Source organism: Loxodonta africana, chromosome 12 (genome assembly GCF_030014295.1).
Source record: "Loxodonta africana isolate mLoxAfr1 chromosome 12, mLoxAfr1.hap2, whole genome shotgun sequence".
NCBI classification, from domain to species: Eukaryota; Metazoa; Chordata; class Mammalia; order Proboscidea; family Elephantidae; genus Loxodonta; species Loxodonta africana.
The window spans coordinates 77,136,989-77,161,837 of record NC_087353.1 but is presented as its reverse complement, the minus strand read 5'-3'; the positions used below and the strand labels follow the sequence as shown (position 1 = coordinate 77,161,837).

Genomic DNA, 24,849 nt, shown 5'->3' with positions numbered 1-24,849 from the left:
TATGCTCAGCTGGCTGCCACACTTCTGCTCAGGGTGACGAGGTGCCCTACCACCTAGGGATTCAGTGTTTACTTCTGGTGGAGCAAACAGTCAGATTAGACGAGTGTGATTAGGGGCTTTGGTCATTTCTGCCACTGGAAGAGGCTACAGCTGTGTAGGAGAAAGAGCCATGCAGTCGCACAAAGATGAGTTACAACCTGGCCTTCACCACTTAGCTGTTGCGTTATTTAAATTCTCTAAACTTCTGTATCTTCAATTGTAAAATGAGGGTAACTATGGAAACCATGGTGGTATAGTGGTTAAGAGCTATGGCTGCTAACCAAAAGGTCAGCAGTTCAAATCCACCAGGTGCTCCTTGGAAACCAAATGAGGTAGTTCTACTCTGTCCTGTAGGGTTTCTAGGAGTCAGAATTGACTTGACAGCAATGGATTTGATTTTTTTGGTTTATATCTACCTTGTAGCCATCTCTTTAGGGAATAGAGTCCCTGGGTGGTACAAACGGTTAATGCCTAGCTGCTAACAGAAAGGTTGGAGATTTAAGTCCACTCCGAGGTGCCTCAAAAGAAAGGCCTGGTGATCTACTTCTGAAAAATCAGCCATTGAAAACCCTATGGAGTGCGGTTCTACTCTGACACACGTGGGGTCGCCATGAGTCAGAATCGACCCCACAGCAACTAGTTTTTACTGATAAGGAATAGAGGCAATAGATGGAGAGATTATTTGACCCACAAACTTACCATGTACTGAATTCCAACTGTCATCCTTTCCATTAGAAATCACACAGTAATCAGAGAAGTACAGTTGTTTTCATGGATAGTGAGGTTAGATGTGCAGAAGGTAGAAACACCGTCTAAGGCATATGGGGCTCTGTGAGTCTCACGGCGAGCAGAGCCCAGGCCCCACAGAGCCCAGGCTTCCTGAGGGGAGCCTCATCACATCTCCTCTGCATTTCTTCCCTTGTAGACTGTCATGTCACACAGCTTTTATCCCCCCTTGATGCAACGTACATCATGGACTCTGGCTGCCCCTTTCAAAGAGCAGCATCACCACCGTGGACCTAGCGACTCCATTGCCAACAACTACTCCTTGATGGCCCAGGACCTGAAGCTAAAGGGCCTGGTGAAGAGCTATCAGCCAGTCACCATCAATGTCCCTAGGGAAAGGAACCTTCAGGGGCTGCCACCAGGTATTTAGAAGCAGAATGTGATTTCTAATCCTGGGTTCCAATCCCAGCTCTACCTCTTACTCTAGCTAACTTTGAATAACCTTGTAGAGTCTTAGTCTCCTTATCTGTGAAGTGGAAATGATTATAATGGCTAACATTTATAGACCATTTTTCATATACTGGCATCCCTGGGTGGTGCAAACTGTGACGTGCTCGACTGCTAACTGAAAGGTTAGCTGTTTGAGCCCACCCAATGACACCTGAGAAGAAAGTACTGGTGTTCTACTTCCAGAAAAATCAGCCATTGAAACCCCAAAGGACTCAGGTGGCCCAGCCTTATCTCCTGGGCAGAAACATCAGAAAATTAACAATTATCTTGGAAACGTGAATGTAATGGATTGTATCCCCTTTGCTATATAATGGTTAAGATTCCTTTCTATCTTTGCAGTCTCTTTAGCAGATTGCCTATGATGCATCGCATTCTGGTTTAATTGCTTATTCAATAATAAATCTTTTCTTCCTCTTCTAAAAAAAAAAAGAAAGAAGGAAAAGAAAACCCTATGGAGCACAGTTCTACTCTGATACACGATGGGTTGCCATGAGTTGTAATCAAGTCATTTGCAATTGCTTAACTGGTTTATCATATATCAGAACCTGTTCTATGTACTTGTGTTATCTATTGCTGTGTAACAAATTATCCCAAAATTTAGTGGCTAAAAACACTAAACATTTATTATCTCACAGTTTTTGTGGGTCAGGACGTGGCCCACAGACATGGCTTAGCTGTGTGGTTCTGGCTCAGCATCTCTCACAACCATATAGTCAAGGTGTTGGCCAGGGCCATGGTCATCTGAAGGCTCAACTGGAGAAGGATCCACTTCCAAGCGCACTCGTGTAGCTCTTGACAGGCTTCAGGTCTTTGCTGTCTGTTGACCAGAAACATCAGTTCTTTGCCCTGTGGGACTCTCCATAGGGCAGCTCATGACATGGCTTCTGGCTTCCCTCAGAGCAAACACATGGGAGAGGAAGAGAGAGTACTCAAGATGCAAACCATAAGTCTTTTTGGAACTTAATCTCAAAAAATGATATCCCATTGCTTTTGCCATATTCTATTCATTAGAACCAAGTCGCTAAGTCCAGCCCACACTCAAGGGGAGGGGATTACAGAAGGGCATGAATACCAGGAAGTGAGGATCATTGGGGGCCATCTTGGTGGCTGCCAGCCAAAATACTGTATATTTATTAATTTATGTAATCCCATCTGGTACACATATAGCTGCTTAGTAATTCATGTTAGATATAAGTTGGAGCCTGTCAGTTTGCCCTCTGTCTCAAACTCATTTTCACTTTTTTCTCTCTGTGCTGTGTCTGGGTGAATTCCTCAGTTATACCTGATTCATTAACTTGCTTTTCAACTCCTTTCAGTCTTGAGTTTTTCATATTTAATGAGTGTATTTTATTTTAATGATGATTTTTTTTTTCATTTTCGGATTTTCTAATTGGTTCCACTTGTGTCTCCCCCGCCCCACCATTTCTTATTCTATTCTTATGGGCATAGTCCTTTCAATATCTCTTTGAGGATCTTAAACATTTGCTTTGTAGCAGTATTGATAATTGCTGTGTTATTTCCGTTTTGTGAATTCATCACTCAGTTGTTGAGTTTTCTGGCTATTTTGTAAGTATTAGTTTTTCTTGTGTGTCTTGATGTTTCCATTTGCAGGCTGATGTTGAGGGTTTTCCTCTTCTTACTGTGTGCATCTCGCTCTCTTTTAAATTGAGTTATAATCACATACAATAAAATGTGCAGACCTGTAGTTCTCAGTTCAATGAGGTTTTTTTTTTTTTTAATTGTGTTTTAGGTGAAAGTTTACAATTCAAGTTAATTTCTCATTCAAAAATTTATACACATACTGTTTGTGACATTGGTTGCAATCCCCACAGTGTGACAGCACACTCCCCGTTTCCACCCCGCGTTCCCTGTGTCTATTTGTCCAGTTCCTGTCCCTTCCTGCCTTCTCGTCTAGCCTTTGGGTGGGCGTTGCCTGTTTGGTCTCATATATTTGATTGAACCAAGAAGCATGTTCCTCACGAGCGTTATTGTTCATTTTATAGGCCTGCTAATTTCTGTCTGAAAAGTGGCCTTCGGGAGTAGCTTCAGTTGAGTTAGCAGAGCGTCAGGGGGGCCATAGTCTTGGGGGTTCCTCTAGTTTCTGTCAGATTAGTTAAGTGAGTTTTGACAATCATTTATATTGTATAGCCACCACCCAAAGAAGATATAGAGGATTTCCATCACTAGAAAAAAATTTCTTTGTATTCCTTTCCAAGGAATTCTCTCTCCAAACCCACATCACCCACCCCACCCCAGAATAACAACTTTCTGATTTCTATCACCGTAGACTAGCTTTGCTTGTTCTTACGTATAAATGTAATCGGACAGGGTGGACTTTTTTAACACACACTTTTTTTTGTTGTGATAAATATGTAGGTAACATAATATTTGATGTTTCTACAACCTATACAGGCACAGTTCAGTGACTTTGAATTACATTCATCGTGTTCTTCAACCATCCGCCATAACCGTTCCCAAATTTTTCCATCACCCTTAAGAGAAGCTCAGTGTCCCCGAAGTGCTGTGATATACCCTTCTTAATCTAACTTTTTTTCTTATGCCTTTCTTATACTTCTTAGGATTCCAAATCAGTATCTGGTCTTATATTGGTGCTTGGGGCTCCCATCCCAAGGTGATGTTTGGGATCTCGTAAATCTGGTCTCTGTGGCAGTAGAAGGCTTTGCCTAGTTGTTGTCAGTCTTTTTCTGCATCTCCAGTCACGATATGAATTCAGGATACATAGACTTTAAACCCATGCTCCTGCTGCTGTGTCTTAGCCTGACTTCATGGGTGGGGAAGCTTCGCTTCAGTCCTTGGCTTCATGGCATGAGCCGGGTTCCGGTTCCCAACTGTCAAGGTGTGTTTTTGGATTCCGCCTGTTATCAGACTCCTAACTACTTCTGTCTGCTGCTGGACCAGAATTCAATGAGTTTGTGGCTTTACTTCACGCTTTTTGTTTTATTTCAGGTCCACAGAGAAGAGCATCTTGTTGAACATTGCAGTGTGTTTTTAGTTTTTAAAGGCATTTTGTCTATTATTGTGATCAGAGCAGATTGGGGAGCTGAAAGTATGAACTCATGATACATTGCTGTTGATTACCTATTGCTGTCGAGTTGATTCCAACTCATAGCGACCCCATAGGGCAAAGGAGAACTGCCCCATTGGGTTTCCAAGGAGCGGCTGGTGGATTCGAACTGCTGACCTTTTTGGTTAGCAGCTGTAGCTCTTAACCACTAAGCCAGCAGGGCTCCGCATCTTGATTGGGAGTCTTCAGCTCTTTTTGATTCCTTCAAATTGTCAATTTAATATGTCTTTAACACTTTTCTATTACTTGTTAATTGCCTCAGGCTAGAGAGACCTAAGCAAGTAACAGTGTCTAGCTAAATTTTAATAATGTAATTTTTGATACCATTGATTGAATTTGTTTGTCCAGTTACTTTCTATTTATTGCAAATGATATTGATTTTTTTATTTTAATAGTTACATGTATGGTAAATGAAACTGATTTTTCTATGTATGATCATCATATAAAATTTCCTTTAAAAATAAATGTGCTAGGTTTTAAAAGTCTGTATCTACTTAAAGATAAATATTAAATAATAATCCAAGTGATGTTTAGAAACTAGAGCATACAGTGTTGGGGAGTGAATCAAGTAGGCAATCGCTAGTACTTGTCAAATGTGTGGGTAAATAGAGAGTATACTCATCCCCATTTTACAGTTGGGAAAGCTGAGGCCTGGAGTGATGAAGTCACTTCTTTAGGGTCACACAGTTAATTAGCGATGCAGGGGAGACCAGAGCCCATTTATCCGGCCTCATCCCACTGGACTGTATCCGCTTGCCTGATTGTACCCCTGGGCTGCCCCGGATTGTCATGTCCCTGTGATCAGAAGATGGCCCAAGCCACTGCCCCATCACTGAAATCTTTTTTTCCCCACTCTTCTAGCTAGTGGAACCTCAGCAGAGCCCAACAAGAAGAAAATGAAGTTGTCCTCCAGAGACAAAGAGGAAGCGACCCGGTAAGGCTCCCTGCGGGAGTGCTGGACACTGGACTACACTGGAAGAAGGTTGTGGTCTCCTGAAAGCTGTGCTCTATCACTCCCAGCGCTCTGCTTCTGGGCTCCAAAGCACACCCGGACAACCAGTGACTCATGTTTTTTTCCACCAACCCTTAATCTAAACTTTATTTTTTGATTTATTCCCTACCAAAAATCAGGAAACTATTAAATAACAGGCACTATCTGAAAGTCAGGACTATAAAGATAAATAAGACACAAGGAGTAGAACAATGATAAACGTGGGGGCAAAGAGATATAGTGGCTGCTGTTCATTTTTAATGCCTTTTGGTGCCTAATATTGGGCTGTGTCCTATGTCCAGTTACTCATTTAACATTTACAGTGTCCTGATGAGGTAGAGCAAGAGCCCATTAAACCCGTTGCCATTGAGTCAATTCATACTCATAGCAACGCTATAGGACAAAGTAGAATTGGGTTTTCAAGGCTGTCATCTTTATGGAAGCAGACTGCCACGTCCTTCTCCTGTGGGGCAGCTAATAGATTCGAACCACCAACCTTTCGGTTAGCAGCCAAGCATTTAACCACTGCGCCACTAGGGTTGGTAGAGCAAGAGCAGTGGTGCTCAAAGTGTGGGTCCTTGACTAGCACCATCAGCGTCACCTGGGAACTTGTTAGAAATGCTGATTCTTGGGCCCTACCCTAGGCCCACTGAGCCAGAAGCTCTAGGGGTAGAGCCCAACAATCTGTTTTTTTACAAGCCTTCTAGTTGATTCTGCTCCACACTAGAGTTTGAGAATCACTGGAGCCCTGGTGGCGCAGTGGTTGAGAGCTACTGCTAACCAAAAAAGGTCAGCAGTGTGCATCCATCAGCCGCTCTTGGGAAATCCTACGGGGCAGTTCTACTCTGTCCTATAGGGTCACTAGAGTTGGAATCAACTCAACAGCAATGGGTTTTTGGGTTAGTGTTGAGGCTAAGAGCGTGAACTTTAAGTCAACCTGATTCCAAAGCCCACACTCTCATCCTTGTGCCATGTGGGTAAAAATATTATGGGATACCATCTGTTTTGTTCTTCAGTGTCCCCTACATATGATTATTTCGTTTGTGCTTCCTTTTTAAAGTTAACAAGCTCTATGGCCGAGTGTAATTCCCAGATAGCCTGGGATGACAGAAGGACAGAACAGTTTACTCCTAGTGGTAGCACCTAGTCTCTTGGCCTAAGTTTTCTTCTTCTACTCTTCGTTTCTTCCTTCCCCCTTTCTTCAGCACACACACTCTTTTTTCCTAGTTCCCTTTTGTTTATGTAACTTCGGCCGCCCCTTTTGTTTTAAGCCAATTTGAATCTTTTTAGACTATAAATAAAATTAAATTAACCAACTGAACAAAACCAGTGCCAGCATAGCCATGAGGTGTTCAGTGGTTAAAGGCCATCGTTGACTACACATACATGCCATTAGATGACACAGAATGACCCTTGTCAGTTCGAGAAGGTAGGCCTGACACCATGGCACCTCTGTGTAGAACCAGGCACCAAGGGCTGAGCTGTATCTACATTTCAGGATCAAGTTGGCCTGCCATACCTCAAACTCTTCACTTATGAAGGAGGTGGCGACATCTTCAGACTTCCCACGAAGCAGACCAATGAGTCCAGAAGAACAAATTAATGTGATGTTACAGCAAGAGATGGAAATAGAACGTAAAGAACCCAAACCATCTGACTCAGATTTGGAGGTATGTTCTTATTGCTTCCTTTCTCTTAGTTTGCTAAGTCTCACTCTTAGCATCTCAGTGGTTTTAAACTGGGATGTGCAGCAGAATCACCCGGGGAGCGTATTAAAAATACCAATGCCCAGACCCCATAATAGAGTAGTGAGTGAGGGTATATGTGTGTGTGCAAAAGTTCTCCGCTCTAAAAAGTCCCAGGAATTGGTGACTTTGGGCCGTCTTAGAACACAGGTTGTAAAATGGCAACTCATAGGCAAGGGTTGCTAGATGTAACAAACACAAACAAACAAAAATTAAAGCAACACAAAACACAGGACACCTAGTTAAATTTAAATCTCAGATAAACAACGAATCATTTTTTTTTTAGTAAAAGTACAAGTATATCCCAATCCATCATGTGTTTTTTCTGGCAGCCTTACCGTAGGCTGAATTTAAAATGTAGATATTTTGAAAATGAAGGAAATCTCACGTAAACTAGATTCTCAACCTCTCTTGAAAAATAAAAACCTTTGGAGCTGAGTAGTTGCTGGCTCCTTTAATCGAGAAATGCGTTCTCCAGTTTCCCCAGTCCCCACCATTTCTTACTCCTTTCTTATGTCCAGCCAATTTTCACTTCGTAACATTGCCTGCCTGGCTCCAGGTAGGCTTTTGAGTTTCCAACTCTATTATAAAAGAAGAACAAAGCTTTAGAACAAATAGCTTGTTCATTTATAACCAGTTGCTGTTGAGTTGACTCCAACTCATGGCGACCCAATGTGTGTCAGAGTAGAGCTGTGCTCCATAGGGTTTTCAGTGGTTGATTTTTCAGAAGGAGGTTGCCAGGTCTTTCTTTCAAGATGCCTCTGGGTGGACTCAAACTGCCAACATTTCAGTTAGGAGCCAAGTGCATTAACTGCACCACCCAGGAACTCCTGTGGGTTTATTGTGTATGATAAATGCTTAATAATAAAACTCATAGTGACCAAACATGTGCTATTGGCAAAGTTCAATGCTAAACCCGCTAGTTGCTTGACCCCATCATGACCAGGGCACTATGATTATTTCTATTGCCCAGATGCAGAAGTTGAGGTATGGACTGATTAAGCAACTTGCCGAAAGTTACACAATAGGAGGCAAAACTAGAACTTACACCAGGTCAGGCTGATACGAGTTTGTCTCTATGCTTGTGAGAGCTATCCAGCATTTCTCAGACTCGTCTGAAGATAAAAATCACTTGGGGTGCTTGTTTAAAACCCCCAGAACTGCCTGAAGAGAGGTCTGGAAATCTGAATTTTAACAAGAGGCCCCAGGCACTTCTAATAATCAAGCACGTTTGGTGATACTGGAGCCCTAGTGGCATAGTGATTAAGAGCATGGCTGCTAACCAAAAGGTTGGTAGTTTGAATCTACCAGCTGCTCCTTGGAAACCCTCTGGAGCAGTTCTACTCTGTCTTATCGGGTTGCTATGAGTCAGAATCGACTTGATGGCAACCGGTCTTTTGTTTTGTTTTGGGCAATACTGCCCTATACTAAACAGCTTCCATTAAGGTTGGAGAAACTCTGAGAACACCAAACCCATTGCCATCGAGTCAATTCCGACTCATAGCTACCCTGTAGGACAGGGTAGAACTGCTCCATAGGTTTCCAAGGAGCAACTGGTGGATTCAAACTGCTGACCTCTTGGTTAGCAGCCAAATGCTTAATCACTACGCCACCAGGCAATTACCAACAGTAGCCTCTCTGATCATAGGCAGTTGGCTCTGAAGCTCATAGCTGGTTTCAAACCCTTTTCTTACACTTGGCACTTCTCATCCATCTGAGATCGTCCCTCCCAGGGCTGCTTAGCTCTCCAGCAGCTTAGAGGCAAGTCACAAATCAATGAAACTCCCTGAGGCCACCAGGTTACACTGGCCATTTTTGTTTAGCTTGTGTATTTATGTTGCATTCTAAACGCACAGCCCCATGGTTGGCTTAAAAGACCTATCATTTACGTCTCACTAGGGCTTTGGAGATTCCCTTCCCACTGATAGCTATGAGCCATGCAATCAAAGTGCTTTGGAAAGGAGGTGAACTCTTTGAGGCCATTTTAGGAGCTTGTCATCCCTCTTAACCATCCCTAGATATGCCGCCTGCATCCCTGGCCTCAGGACTCCTACTGTTTCTATCCCTGTGGCATTTGACAGTCCTTTCTTATACCCCACTGAAATCTCTCTGGCTTTGGTTGAATCCTCCAGAGACATGAAGGAAAACTTGCCCACGATCTCATCACAGTGAGTGTTAAGTGACAGGTCCAGAAAGCATGATGGCAGCAAGTGAAGGCTGAGGAGGGGAGCTGTGTGAACAGAGCCCCTTGGCAGTGGATGGGTGTGGGTGGCTGGATACAGTTATCCATCCATGATCATTTTCTTGCTGGTTGTTTGTTTATGGAAGAGGTACTGTTATTATTTGACCAACGGGATCCGGAGAGACATGATTGCCCCTGAGGAGGAAGAGGTGATAACTCGGATTTCAAAGCTGATTTCTAACAAGCCGTTAACAAGCACCTTGGAAGCCCTGCTTGAGGGGCTCTTTGAGGAGAAGGAACATGATTACTACAGTAGCCTCATGAAAAGCATTGGTAAGGCTGGGTGAGCATACCTGGGCGGAGGGCTCCCGTGAGGGAGGCACCATCTTTCTTCTCACTTCAGTCCTCCACCCTGGTTCCTCTGAAAATGTCAAAAACATCATTCGGCTTTTAATTCCACACTACGACCCACCGTCAGAAACTTCCACACCAGTGCTTCCCACCAGTTAACATGCTGACACATCACCTGAGGATCTTGTTAAAATGCAGGTTCTGATTCAGTAGGTCTCAGGAGAGGCCCGAGATTCTAAAAAGTTCCCAGGGGATGCGGATGCTGCCAACCCTGGGACCACACTACAAATGTTAAGGGCCTACTCAAGCTTCTAGAAGCCCTGGTGGCACAGTGGTTAGGTGCTTGACTGCTAACCAAAAGGTTGGCGGTTCGAACCCACCAGCTGCTCTGTGGGAGAAAGATGTGGCAGTCTGCTTACGTAAAGATTTATAGCCTTGGGAACCCTACGGGGCAGTTCTACTCTGTCCTACAGGGTCACTATGAGTCAGAATCAATTAGATGGCAGCAGGTTCAATGGGTACTCATACTTCAAAATCTAGCTCAAGACCCATCGCTTCTCTCAAGTATTTTTACCCCTCTACACCCCTCAGAGAGCCCTGGTGGCACAGTGGTTAAGAGCTTGGCTGTTAACCAAAAGGTCAGCATTTCGAATCCACCAGCTACTCCTTGGAAACCCTATGGGACAGTTCTACCCTGTCCTAAAGGCTTGCTATGAGTAGGAAACAACTTGATGGTAATGGGTTTGGTTTTTTGGTTTTGGACATCTTTCAGTGGTCACTCCGTTCTCTGAATTCTTAGCATTTTCTATCTCTACTTTCAGCTCACCCTGCTTTAAAACTTCTGCTATGCCTTCATTTCTCTACTGTTATTTAACACTGGCATTATCTTTCCACTTCTCATGGGTCTTGGCTCTCCTGTTAGACTGTCAGTTCTTTGTTGGGGAAGGCCATATTATTGATTCTAGCTCACCTTCATCCTTAGCCCAGGGTCTTGTGCACACAATAGGTCATTGGGTAATATTTGATGATTGGTAATCATCAAATTATTATTTTTAGACAGTAATGGGAGAAGCACATCAAAGGGAAGGGTGATCACATCAGTTCCCTTTCTACTTAATCAGTTCACCTTCTACTCAGTGATACACCTTCCTATTCTATCTGGACAACTATCTTAACCAAGTTGTCTAGTTATTTTTGTTTTCCTAATGAGCTTTCTAATGATGTCAGTTTAAAGGTTTCTTGACTACTATAGGATAGAACCAAGTTTCTAAGGATAAACACAAGTTTTTTCAAATTCCAGCCTCAACCTACTTGTCCAGTCTTATCACCTTGAGCTCTACCATGTATACCTAACATTTCTGTCACAGAATAGCTCAGAGTTCCTTGAACATACCCTACTAAAGCAGAGTACCTCCTCACACGCTGTTCCTTCTGCCCCTGGTGCTCTTCCCTTCTTTTCCTGTCTAATAAACTACTTATTCTTTATGACTCAGCTCAAATCTTACTTACTCTGTGAAGCTTTCGCCAGTCTTTCTTTCCATAGTATTTGAAACCCTTGGTCTTAAAATTTCCATTCTAAACTATCTGGTGTCATCTACTATGTGTTGATTTTTTGGTTAAAGCCCTTGGTGTGAGAAATCAATGAATGATTAAAGAGGTATCATCAAATACTAATTCATTGTCGTGTATGATGCTAGATACTCTAACAGGACTCAATCCCAGCTTCTGAGAACCCCCAGATTGTGAAGTGACATTCCTCTCCCCTCTGAAATGTCTTTAGAAAAAAAAACATATACCCACAGAGTGGAGCTGTGCCAATTTAGTGATTCCCAGGGTGTTCCCAATGACCTGGTACAATGGGAAACATTTCCAAGTGTAAACGGATAGCAGCTCATTACATTCTAAGTGTTGAGGCTGCGACCACAGAGTGCTCAAAATCTTTGCATAATAACTGGGTGTATGCTCTCTGGTTTATAGTTGATTACATCCTCATGGATCCAATGGAGAGAAAAAGACTCTTCATCAAGAGCATCCCTCGCTTGTTTCCTCAAAGGGTCATCCGGGCCCCTGTGCCCTGGCACAGTATCTACAAGTCTGCCAAGAAGTGGAATGAGGAGCATCTGCACACAGTGAACCCCATGATGCTCAGCCTGAAAGAACTGTGGTTTTCAGAGTAAGAAGTGCTTCTCCTCCCTTTTCTTGCCCTTTCTTTGTTTCTTCCACACAGAAGAGAACCTCTTAGGCTGGGCACAGTGGAAATAATATCAAACAGAATTCCTGCCCTTGACGTGAAATAAGATGTACAAAATTTCTAGACCAAAGCACACATAAGACCGTAAGTGACAACTCCTCACCCTTCACAGGTGGCCCTCTTTGCTCCCATGGTACCCATGCCTGTCTCTAAGCACTGGAACACAGTGGCTAAGAGCACAGACTTGGAGCCAGCCTGCTCAGGTTCAAATCCTAGCTCTGCCACATCATAGGTAATATGGGTATGCTACATCACCGTTCTATACCTTGCTTTCCCTATCTCTAAATTTGGGATAATAAGAATACCTACTTCATAGGATTGCTACCAAAACCAAAACCCAAACCCATTGCCGTCAAATTGATTCTGACTCATAGTGACCTTACAGAACGTAGTAGAACTGCCCCATATGGTTTCCAAAGCTGTAAATCTTTATGGAAGTAGGCTGCCACATCTTTCTCCCATGGAGCAGCTGGTGGGTGCCAACCACTGACCTTTCAGTTAACAGCTGTGCACTTAACCACTGTGCCACCAGGACTTTTACAGGATTGATATCCCTCCCCCCCAAAAACAAACAAACAAACCTGCTGCCAAATTCGACTGATAACGACCCTATAGGACAGAGTAAAACTACCTCATAGAGTTCCCAAGGGGCGCCTGGTAGATTCTAACTGTTTCCATAGGATTGGTAGGAGGAATAAATAACTTAATACCTGCAAAGTTCTTAGAACAGTGCCTGATATAAAATAAGCACCCAGTACTGAATCAAGCCAGATTCGGAAGAGGACATGGGATGAGGGATATCATTGCTGAAGTTAGGTGGATCTTGGCTGAAACCAGAGAATATCAGAAAGGTGTTTACCTGTGTTTTATTGACTGTGCAAAGACATTCGATTGTGTGGATCATAACAAATTATGGATAAAATTGTGAAGAATTGGGAATTCCAGAACACTTAATTGTGCTCATGAGGAACTTGTACTTAGATCAGAGGCAATCATTCAAACAGAACAAGGAAATACTGCATGGTTTAAAGTCAGGAAAGGTGTGTGTCAGGGTTGCATCCTTTGACCATACTTATTCATTCTGTATGCTGAGCAGTTAATCCGAGAAGCTGGACTATAGGAAGAAAAATATGGCATCAGGATTGGTGGAAGACTCATTAAGAACCTGCAATATGCAGATAACACAACTTTGCTGAAAGCAAAGAGGACTTAAAGCTCAAAGACTACAGACTTCAGTATGGATTATGCCTCAGTATAAAGAAAACAAAAATCCTCACGACTGGACCAATAAGCAACATCATGGTAAATGGAGAAAAATTTAAAGCGGTCAAGGATTTCATTTTACTTGGATCCACAATCAACGCCCGTGGAAGCAGCAGTCAAGAAATCAAATGACACGTTCCATTGGGAAATCTGCTGCAAAAACCCTCTTTAAAGTGTTGAAGAGCAAAGATGTCACCTGGAAGACTAAGGTGCGCCTGATCCAAACCATGATATTTTCAAGCACCTCATATGCATTTGAAAGCTGGACAACGAATAAGGAAGATCAAAGAAGAATTGATGCCTTTGAATTATGGTGTTGGCGAAGAATATTGTATATACCATGGACTGCCAGAAGAACGAACAAATCTGTCTCATAATACAGCCAGAGTGCACCCGGGAAGCAAGGATGGTAACATTTTCTCTCACACACTTTGCACATATCATCAGGAGGGACCAGTCCCTGGAGAAAGACATCATGCTTGGTAAGGTAGAAAAAAAAAAGAGGAAGACAGAGGGTCAGCAAAAAAGAGGAAGACCCTTGGCTGTGTGGACTGACACAGTGGCTGCAACAATGAGCTCAAACATAACAATTGTAAGGATGATGAGGGACCAGGCAGTGTTTCATTCTGTTTTACTTAGGGTCCCTATGAGTCAGAACTGAGTCAATAACACCTAACAACAACAAGACATGATAATTAGTCATGACCTCCATTATAACACTTATCACGCTGAGTTATAATTGTATATTTGCTTGTTTGTCCCTCCCGCTAGCCTGTGAGCTGCATAGGGGGTTGGGGCTTATTCCTTTATGTGACTCAGTGCCAGCAAAGGGATTGCAAGCAGTCGTCTCTCTGTTACATTTATCAATCACTAAATTGGTCACGGGAATTGTAGGAGTCCAGAAGAGGTGGGAATTACTTATTTTTTTCTGTTTCATTTTTTTATTGAGATATAATTCACATACCATAAAATTCACCCTTTAAAAGTGTATGTCATGGATTCAATTGTGTCCCCCCCCCCCACCGCCAAAGTGTGTCAATTTGGTTAGGCCATATTTCCTGTATTGTGTGGTTGTCCTCCATTTTGTGATTATCCTTTGTGTTGTAAATCATAATCTCTGCCTGTGGTTAAAGATTAAGGTGGATATAACACTCTTGCTCGGGTCACATCCCTGATTCAATGTAAAAGGAGTTTCCCTGGGGTGTGGCCTACAAGAGATAAAAGGAAAGGGAAGCGAGCAAAGAAGGGGGGACCTCATACCACTAAGAAAGAAGCACTAGGAGCAAAGAGTATCCTTTGAACCCAGGATTCCTGTACAGAGAAGCTCGTAGTCCAGAGGAAGATTGATAAGAAGGACCTTTCTCTAGAGCAACAGAGAGTGAAAGCCTTCCCTTGGAGCTGACACCCTGAGTTTGGAATTCTAGCTTACTAGACTGTGAGGAAATAAATTTCTCTTTGTTAAAGCCATCCACTTGTGGTGTTTCTGTTATAGCAGCACTAGATGACTAAGACAGCGTATAATATGTTGTAGTCACAATGTTGTGAAACCATCACCACCATCTAATTCCAGAACGTTTTCACCATCCTGCAAAGAAATCTGTACCCATTAGCAGTCACTCCCCACCCCCTCCCCAGCTGCGGGCAACCACTAATCTCCTGTCTCTATAGATTTACCTATTCTGAGTGTTTCATATAAATGGAATCATACAATATGTGGTCTTTTGTGACTGGGTTCTTTTACTTAGCGTAAGTAAACACCAGTTGAATTGACTCATTTTTATGCTCTTTGCAAGAATCCTTTTGGACTACCCACATCTTCCTCAGACATCCTGATATTGCAGACACAGTTTTAATCTACTTAAGTTTCCTCTCATTAAAAAATGAGAACATATGCCTTTTGAACCTGACGTGCAGTATTTATTATTAAGCATTTTTCAGCTTAGGAAGTTTCTCCCTCTCCCTTGGCAGATTTGCTGACCTCAGGTTTGTTCGAACAGCAGAATTACTGGCGGGAAAATTGCCTCTGCAGCCTCACCAATACGAAAGTGTGATCCAGAAACACTGCATGGATGCGCGTCAAGTTCTTCTCAGCAGGTCAGTCTCTGGCCTCGAAATGGGGCTGCATCACGGTATCAAGAAGACTGAAAACTACATGAAAGGAAAACTGTTCCCTACCCAGCCTGGCAAAGGGGCCACTTCCTACTTCTGTTGACTTCCTGGCTCCATCCTACCCAGCTCTCCTCTTGCCATGTTCCCGTCCCCTGAGAGCCTTTGTGTCTCTCTTTTCCGGCTACTCTTCACCCCTCACTCCTAGTCTCCCTTGCCTTTTTGAAACTCTCCTTTTCCATTGCTTGTGAGGGTGCCCTTTCCATTCCCTCACTCTGAAATCCCTTAGGCCTTTCCAGGTAATAGGACAAAACCTTTGAGTGATTGTGTTCAAATGGCCCCATAAACAGCCTCAAGGTTCTAAGCTTTCTAAGGGTTGGGGTTTTCAGTCACTTAATTTCTTTTTCCTTTGCAAATGCATGCAGAACTGTGTCCAGAGCCAGGGAAATTCCCTCTTGTAAAAGGTGATAATAATACCTACTGTATAGGTTTTTATTATGGGTTAGAGAAAATAGATGTGTAATAGCTGGCACATAGTAACTACTCCAAAAATATCATAATTATTACCTCTATGACTATGACTTTGATTGCTAGATTATACTTTTCCAGCAATTAGAGAAGAGGCGTGATGGAATGAAAAGGCCTTGGGCAGTGGTTCCCAGTGGGAATTAGAAATTGGGGCAAGTGGTTTTTTTAGGGAAGAAAAGAACAATGAGGCATCCATTTCTTCTTTTGGTTATCTAATTCCTACTCTCAACTTCTGAACAGCCACCACCACACTGGAGTTCTCCACCCATATTTTTTTCCTTTCCTCTTCTTTCTTTCTTTCTCCCTACAAAGTCCAAGTTAGAGATCAGGCACCTGCCATACAGAGAAGTTGGAGAGAATCATTCCAGTTCCTTGTGCCCTTTCACCCCAATCTCTTCATAATGAAGAAAAATGTAGCCTCAGCAGGAGGTGCCACTGATATCCCCTGTCAATTTGGTCGTTGGTAATGGAAGAATGGTCTCTCAGTTCAACTCTCATTACTTTCTTCTCAGGAAAGGGGTGGTGGCAGGTAAGGTGGCCAGGGATATGAAGGTACCAATTTGCAAGGCTGTTTAAGGGTCAATGAGGCCATCTGTCCTGTTAGAGAGAGTGGGGATGGCTAACAGGGTTTCTTAGAGCTCTGAAGAGGCTCTCACGTGGATGCTCTCTTATCTTTACAGGTGGGTCCCTACATGTGCTAAGCTTTTTATATCGAGGAAGGAAGAGTGGGTCCATTTTGCTCCCAAGAATGACTATGAGTCCTCTCGTATCATTGAGGAATATTTTGCTTCTGTTGCATCCTTCATGTCACTCCAGCTCAGGGAATTGGTCATCAAGTCTCTCGAGGACCTTGTTTCCTTCTTTATGATACACCAGGTAGGTAGGGGACCAGTAGTGGGCCCTTTTGAGAGAAAACAACCTAGTTAGAATCGGGTATTCCATCATGTCTGTCTTAGTTATCTAGTGCTGTCATAACAGAAATACCACAACTGGGTGGCTTTAACAAACAGAAACTTATTTCCTCACAGTCAAGGAGGCTAGAAGTCCGAATACAGAGTGCCAGCTGTAGGGGAAGGCTTTTTCTCTCTGTCAGCTCTGGAGGAAAGTCCTGTTCCTTGGAGATCTCCATGTTTCTTGGGATCCGTCTTACCCCATCTCTGCTCATTTGCTTGCTTGTTTAATCTCTTTTATATCTCAAAAGAGATTGACTCAAGACACACCCTACGCTAATCCTGTCTCATTAATATAACAAAGACAACCCATTCCCAAATGGGGCTGTAACCACAGGCGTAGAGGTTAGGATTTACGACACATATTTTTTGGGAACATAATTCAATCCATAGCATCCGTCCTCAGCTGTGAGCCAAGCCAAAAAGTAAAATTCTTGATTTGGACACACATCAGGTTATTATTAGTTTATAAAAGTTATTTATTTATTTATTATCATAAAGCAGGCTTTCTTGAGATAATTAAATCAAACCAAATCCAGTTGCCTTCATGTTGATTCTGATTCATGGTAACCTACTCATAAGTTGGTAAGAGTTTCTGGGTGGTACAAATGGTTAACATGTTCAGCTGCTAACCAAAAGTTTCCAGGTGCCTCAGAAGAAAGGTCTGCCAAGCTACTTCCAAAAACTTAGCCATTGAAAACCCTATGGAGCACAGTTCTACCCTGATACACGTAGGGTTACTGTAAGTTGGATTGACTCAACGGCCACTGATTGTTGTTGTTGTTAGGTGTTGTCGAGTCAGTCGCTACTCACAGGGACACTGTGCACAACAAAACATCGCCCAGGCCTGTGCCATCCTCACAATTGTTGCTATGCTTGAGCCCATTGTTACAGCCACTGTGTCAATACATCTCTTTGAGGGTCTTCCTCTTTTTCACTGACCCTCTACTTTGCCAAGCATGATGTCCTTCTCCAAGGACTGATCCCTCCTAACAACATGTCCAAAGTATGTGAGACGCAGTCTTGCCATCCTTGCTTCCAAGGAGCATTCTGGTTGTTTTTCTTCAAAGACCAAAACCAAAAACCAAACCCAGTGCCATTGAATCGATTTTGACTCATAGCGACCCTATAGGACAGAATAGAACTGCCCCATAGAGTTTCCAGGGAGCACCTGGTGGAGTCAAACTGCTGACCCTTTGGTTAGCTGCCGTAGCACTTAACCACTACGCAACCGGGGTTTCCAAGACAGATTTGTTCATTCTTTTGGCAGTCCATGGTATATTCAATATTCTTCACCAACGCCACAGTTCAAAGGTGTCAATTCTTTTTCAGTCTTCCTTATTCATTCTGGTTAATAAATTGGTAGAAATCTACAGAAATAGGAAAGTTGTTAAGAAAATTAAAAGGAAAATTGCATAAGATGAAATGCACACCTCTTACAGTATGGGGGTCCCTTTTTCATCCTCTCTGTTACAAGGAAGAGACTGAAAAAGGTTTGTTAGAATCTTTGACTTGATTTAACCGAATCTGCATGTATTCATTGCAGGTATTGACTTTTGGTCTTTGGAAGGGATGGCTCTTCTGAGGGGTTTTTAAAGCTCTAAAAACAAAAAGTTATGTTTACCAAATTGATAACTTCCTCCATGAAACTGGAAACCCTGGTGATGTAATGGTTAAGAGCTAAGGCTGCTAACCAAAAGGTCAGCAGTTCAAATCTACCACTTGCTCCTTGGAAACCCAATGGGGCAATTCTACTCAGTCCTGTAGGAGTCACTATGAGTTGGAATCAACTCGAAGGCAACGGGTTTTTTTTTTTTTTTTTGGGGGGGGGGTTTCCATGAAACTGCTTCAGTGAAGTTGAAATACAAACTAAAAGCACTAAGTCCTTTTTTTCAAAGCATCGTATTATCCCCTAACTTTAAATAGCATTGGGATCAAGAAATAGTCCTTTGAAACACAATAGATGAATCCTGATAAAAAAGGGGAAAAAAATGTGGAACAGAACTTCAAATTCTTAAAGAATCCAGACTTACTGGACCTATTGTGGTTGAAGAAGCCCCCAAGACTGTGGCCCTGAGTTGCTCTTCAGACCTTGAATTGAAATTGTGTGCTAAAGTCACCTTTAAACTAAGTTACAGTTTAGCCCAAAGAGTAAAGATTGTCAACCTTGAGTATTGCATTAAAAAAAAAAAAATTACCTGTATAAGACCAAAGGATCAACAGCTATTTTAAAGCAGAGATGAGAAGGTTGGGGGTGAGGAGGACAGGGAGACTAAGTAAATGGAAGTGAAACAACTAGAACAGAAATAACAAGAGTGTTGACACAGTGTGAAGAATGTCACCGTTGTCACTGATCATTATGTCTAGAAGCTGGAATGGGACTGGGTTTTGCTGTATATGTTTTCACTCAAAAAAAAGAGAAAGCATTAGAAAAAAAATTCCTTTGAATTTTTATATCACATAAAACCCAAAACCAAACCCAGTGCCGTCAAGTCGATTCTGACTCATTGCGACCCTATAGCACATAAAAAACAAAAAAAAACAAAAAAAAACTAGTATATCTTAAAAAGAGTCATAACAATTTAAAATGCTTGGTTAAAGAAAAAAAAATTAGCTTGGTTACAAAAGTTTAAATCTAAGCATTTTCCCAAATGAAGTAAAAAAAAAGAATTTTAAACCTAAGCATTTTCCCAAATGAAGCAGAGATGTACAATTGACCCTTTGATCAAAAAATACAGAAACCAATGCCGCTGAGTTCTGACTTCAGTGTTAGCACTCTAAAGAGGACCAATTTGTAGGCATCATTGTAGTCATTTACTTTACTAAGCAGAAGAAACCCAGAATCAAAGTGGCAACAGCGACTCAAAAGATTAGATAGGACCCTTAGGAGGGCAATGAGTTTATGTTAATGGGGGAGGAACAACTCGGACAAAGAGGGTAAGAATGGTTGCACAACTAGAAGAATGTAATCGTTGTCACTGAATCGTACACGTAGAAATGATTGAATTGGTGTATGTTTTGCTGTGTATATTCTCAACAATAACAACAAAATAAATTAAAAATAAATAAAAGAAGAAACTCAGATATGAAAACAAGTCAGTCTAAAATTCACAGGCACCTGATACTCAGTAGACAGTCAACAAATGTTTGTGAGTTATCCTTAAGCAGGTATAGAGATCTCTCAAACCGATTTCTTAGACAAGTACTTTACACCTGCATGTGGCAATCTTTGTTAGGCACTGCAGTTTATTAAAGATTATTTTGTGCTTAAAAAATCATCTATATGAAATGAAATGGTCAAAAATTACTCCAAAGTAAAGATGAGAAAGTAAAAGGACAGGGAAACTAGAGTACTGGAAATGGTACAACCCACCCAGAATGGAATAAATGAGAATGATGACACATTGTGAAAAATGTAAACAATATCACTGAATAGTTTGTGTAGAAATTGTTAAATGGGAACCTAATTTGTAGTGTAAACTTTCACCTTTAACACAATAAAATATTATCATTTTTTAAAAGATATTTTGTGTTACAGCTTGTCATGGATTGAATTGTATCCCCCCAAAATATGTGTCAACTTGACTAGGCCATGATTCCCAGTATTGTGTGGTTGTCCACCATTTCGTGACCTGATGTGATTATCCTCTGTGTTGTAAATCCTAACCTCTGTGATGTTAATGAGGCAGGATTAGAGAAAGTTGTGTTAACGAGGCAGGACTCAATCTACAGGATTAGGTTGTATCTTGAGTCAATCTCTTTTGATATATAAAAGAAAGAACCAAGGAGGGAAGAGAGGACCACGTTACCGCCAAGAAAGAAGTGCCGGGAGCGAAGCGTGTTCTTTAGATGCAAGGTCCCAGCACTGAGAAGCTCCTAGCCCAGGGAAAGATTGATGACAAGACCTTCCCCCAGAGCTGGCAGAGAAAGCATTCTCCTGGAGCTGGTGCCTAAATTCAGACTCCTAGACTGTGAGGGAATAAATTTCTGTTTGTAAAGTCATCCACTTGTGGTATTTCTGTTATAGCAGCAATAGATGACTAAGACACAGCTCTTGTAGGGAATTAAAGATATCTCTACTTCGATATTTCTGTTGTAGGAAGTTAACGTTTTGAGTATCTGAGATAGACTATATACCCACTAGCAACTCCATTTGAGATATACAGGTAACTATGCACTTTTTGATTCAATCAACAAATATTTATTAAGCACCTACTATGTGCTGAATGCTGTCCTGAATATTTCAGAGACAGTAGATCAGACATAGATCTTGCCCTAAAGTTTGGACTGGAATAGACAAGATGTGCATACAAATCCCTGCAAGAAAGAAAAAATAAAAAATCACCAGGAAGGTAGTAGAAATATGGAAGTTCAGAAGTGGAGATTATATCTAGCTGGGGAGCAGGGAGACTTCCCAGAGGAGAGGATTTTGAGCTAAATTTTGAAGAATGGGAAAGATGTAGAGATTAGGAGGCAGAAATTTCCAAGCAAAATAAACAGCACTGAATAAGGCTTTGGGAGAGGAATAGAGAAGAACTCAGAGGGTCCTAGGCTATACACAGCCCATATTTTGAACATGAACAGTACCGTTTACCCTTCACTTCCTTTTCTGGTGCTGACGTACACTATTAAGAGCTAAGATTCACTCCCTGAATGTTGAAATGCTCCATTTTGTGATGACCGTCATGCCTTATGTCTCCTAAAGGATGGGAATGATTTCAAGGAGCCCTACCGAGAGATGGAGTTCTTTATGCCTCAGCTAATCATGATCAAACTTGAAGTAAATGAACCCGCTATTGTCTTTAAGCCATCTTTTGATGACTGCTGGAAATTAATACACGACTCTTTCTTGGAAATTATTAGGAACTCTGAGAAGATCCCCAAGGTATAGTATTCACTTATTCATTCACTTATATTTTTGTTCATTTATTAAATAAAATATTTTTGAGGTGACTGAATAAGGCAGTCTAGCGTGATATTCAGATGGGGAAGTTTCACTTTGGGGAATAGGTCCTAAGTACACCCCTGGGCCTTAGAAAGAGGAACTGGGCCATAAAGAAATGTCCATGCAGCCCAGAATTGTTCTTCTAACAAGAGCATTAAGAGTTACTTTTTGTAGTCTCTGATGGAGCAGGAGAAAAGTGGGATGCAGAAATCAAATTCTAGTAAAAAGATCACACTTAATGGTCTGACCAAGACTGGAGGAACCCCAGAAGACATGGCCCCTGGACTCTCTGTTAACCCAGACCTGAAACCATTCCCAAAGCCAACTCTTCAGACAAATATTGAACTGAACTCTAAGACATACTCATGAAAAGTGTGCCTCTTAGTTCAAGTAGATATACAAGACTAAATGGGTAGCTCTTGTCTGGAGGTGTAACGAGAAGGCAGAAAGGGATAGGAGCTGGTTGAATGGACAGAAGAAATCCAAGGTGGAAAGGAGGAGTTTGCTGTCACATTGTAGGGACAACAACTAGGATTACATAGCAATGTGTATGTAGATTTTTGTATGAGAAACTAGCTTGAGCTGTAAACTTTCACCTAAAGCACAATAAAAAAAAAAAAAAAGGAGCTATTTTGTGAGACCGACTGAGACTGTTGCCCTGAGATAATCTTTATTAAACTTTAAACCGAAAATATTCCCTGAAGTCTTCTTAAAACCAAACAATAGTTTAGCTTAACTAGTAAAAAAAAAGTCTGCCTTGAGCATTATGCTCTTTTAAGAACTATCTACGTGGGATCAAATTGAAGACAGCAGCTCGAAAGATTAGATAGGAACCTTAGAGGGCAGTGAGGTAATGTTAATGGAGGAGGAACAACTCAGAAAAGGAGGATGAGAATGGCTGCACAACTCGAAGACTGTAACCAAAGTCACTGAATTGTACACAGAGAAACTGTTGAATTGATGTATGTTTTGCTGTGTATATTCTCAACAACAACAAAATAAATAAAATTTTTAAAAAAGAAACAGCACCAAAAAGAAAAAAAACACTTACTTTGTGAGAGCGTATATTTGCTTCCATATGCCAATCTCAGAAGGGCAGATGTGCCTCAAGCCATATGAGACTTGGGTTAATATTTCATTAGGATCAATTGCTATGAACTTGCCAAGATTTTTCATAAAACTTTCATTCTGATAGTTCCATCTTTTTAAACCACTGTAGGCTTCTAGGGGAGGAAGTGAAGCTTTCCTTCCTGTCCCAAGCCCTTTCCAGTTTCCTTCCAGGGCAGAGTTGTTAAACAGACTCCAGACACTGATTAACAGAGTTTTACCACAGGGCAAGTCCATCCACATGATGTGACTCTTTTGAGGTCTGTCTTCTATTTCCCTCTGGATGGGTAGTGTGGTAAGAGGGTCGGGATTCAGTCCCACATGAGAGAGGGCCTGTGGCCTGGTGTTGCACTCTTTCTCATATCATGCATGCTTGGATACTCTTGAGAATTCTCCTCTCTGTAATCCTGTATCTAGAGTGTTCTAAGAACTCGCGCTTAGAGTTGGGGTTTGGGGAGAAGCATATGGAATCAAAAGCTCCAGTTGATTTTACCAGAGAAATCGCATTTGGGGTTTTGAACCAACCAAACCTATTTAACAAGAAAACCAGGTGTGTGGAAGGGGAGAAACAGCAGGAGTCTCTCGAGCAACCAGCATCGCTGGGAAGAAAATGAGAGAGAAGACCCTGTAATTTGGAGGGATAAATGTGGGGCTTGGGGACAGATAAAGTACATGCTACTTGAGTTCTCCTTCTCTGCTGTTGAGCCGCAGTGTTTGAAAGCAGCTGGGTTGGGAGAGCCCCAGGCTCAAGTGGCTGCAGGGGTTGGTACTAGATCTGGTCGCTCGAAATGCTGTACATAGGGTCGCTGTGAGTCAGAACTGACTTGATGGCACCTAACAACAATGCCAAGAAAACATAGTCACAGGTCCCAATTTGTACCAGGTATGAAAACTGAGCCCAAGTGAATGCCAGCGACTTTACCAGACTGTGAGAAGAAACAACACAGGCTCGGAGTTCTCCATCTGGTCTTGCCCACAGCACTGGCTCCCTTTCCAAGCTCCTCAGACTGTTTTATCTCTAAATTGGTAGTGAAATCTAAAAGAACAGTTCCTCCAGTTGAATATCTAATAAGAGGGTTGTAACAACAACATATGGACACCCTCTACCATCCTGCCTTATTTTCTGATACTGACTGAAAAGAGGTGAATGAGAAGCAGTAATAAAATGAACTGGGTGGCATAGGGGACCAAAAAAAAAAAAAAAAACCCATTGCCATCAATAGATTTGCACTCATAGTGACACTTTAAGACACAGTAGAACTGCCCCATAGGGTTTTCTTGGCATAATCTTTACAGGAGCAGATCATCAGGTCTTTATTTTGTGGAGCTACTGGTTGAGTTCGAACCATTGACCTTTTGGTTAGCTGGCAAGTGCTTAACCACTGTGTCTCCAGGGCTCTTTGAATTAAGGGAAGGGGCTTATAAAACTAAGAATACGATGAGCAGCATTTAAATAAGCATTAGAGGCCATGTTGGTGTATTACTTTTGTAATCAGAAAAAATATGTCACTGTGGAAAGGGGCTGCTGCTAGGGCCTCTCTCTCTCCTGATGGGAGAATTTTCTTGCTCAGAGTGCCAAGGAATGCCAAAGCCAAGGAAATATGCAGATGTGAGCATGGTGATGATTAAACCAAGGGTTCTGGGGTCAGAAAGCCACACTTACTTACCTGGACAGAGCAATTTGGTGTAATTCCACTAGTGCACTACAGGGCATGGGAGAACTGGCCACATTTAACGGGCAACAGGAGGCATCTCTTCCTCTGTAGATGGAAAACTTCTTCCCAAGAGACAACCTATTATCCCACTCACATTTGATCCGTCGCCTAGCTTGGATGCACCTGTACTGCCCTATACCATTTCATCAGGAGCCCTGGTGGTGTGACGGTTAAGCACTCAACTGCAAACTGAAAGGCAGGTGGTTCGAACCCAACCAATGGCTCTGTGGGAGAAAGATCTGGTGAATCTGCTTCCGTAAAGATTACAGCCTAGGAAACCCTCTGGGGCAGCTCTACTCTGTCACGTGAGGTTGCTGTGAGTTGAAATCAACTCAATGGGCACCCAACAACAACA

General features: G+C 42.1%; 1 protein-coding gene across 1 annotated transcript in view; it reads left to right on the top strand.

Annotated features, from left to right (window-relative positions):
* DNAH3 (dynein axonemal heavy chain 3) overlaps window positions 1-24,849 on the top strand; it is a 189,675-nt gene that overhangs the window by 1,948 nt on the left and 162,878 nt on the right. The window contains exons 3-10 of the mRNA XM_064294796.1: window positions 965-1,187; window positions 5,222-5,294; window positions 6,850-7,021; window positions 9,425-9,611; window positions 11,607-11,802; window positions 15,112-15,237; window positions 16,458-16,653; window positions 21,433-21,612. Coding sequence (XP_064150866.1) covers window positions 965-1,187; window positions 5,222-5,294; window positions 6,850-7,021; window positions 9,425-9,611; window positions 11,607-11,802; window positions 15,112-15,237; window positions 16,458-16,653; window positions 21,433-21,612 — 1,353 coding nt within the window. The remainder of the gene's footprint in view (window positions 1-964; window positions 1,188-5,221; window positions 5,295-6,849; window positions 7,022-9,424; window positions 9,612-11,606; window positions 11,803-15,111; window positions 15,238-16,457; window positions 16,654-21,432; window positions 21,613-24,849) is intronic.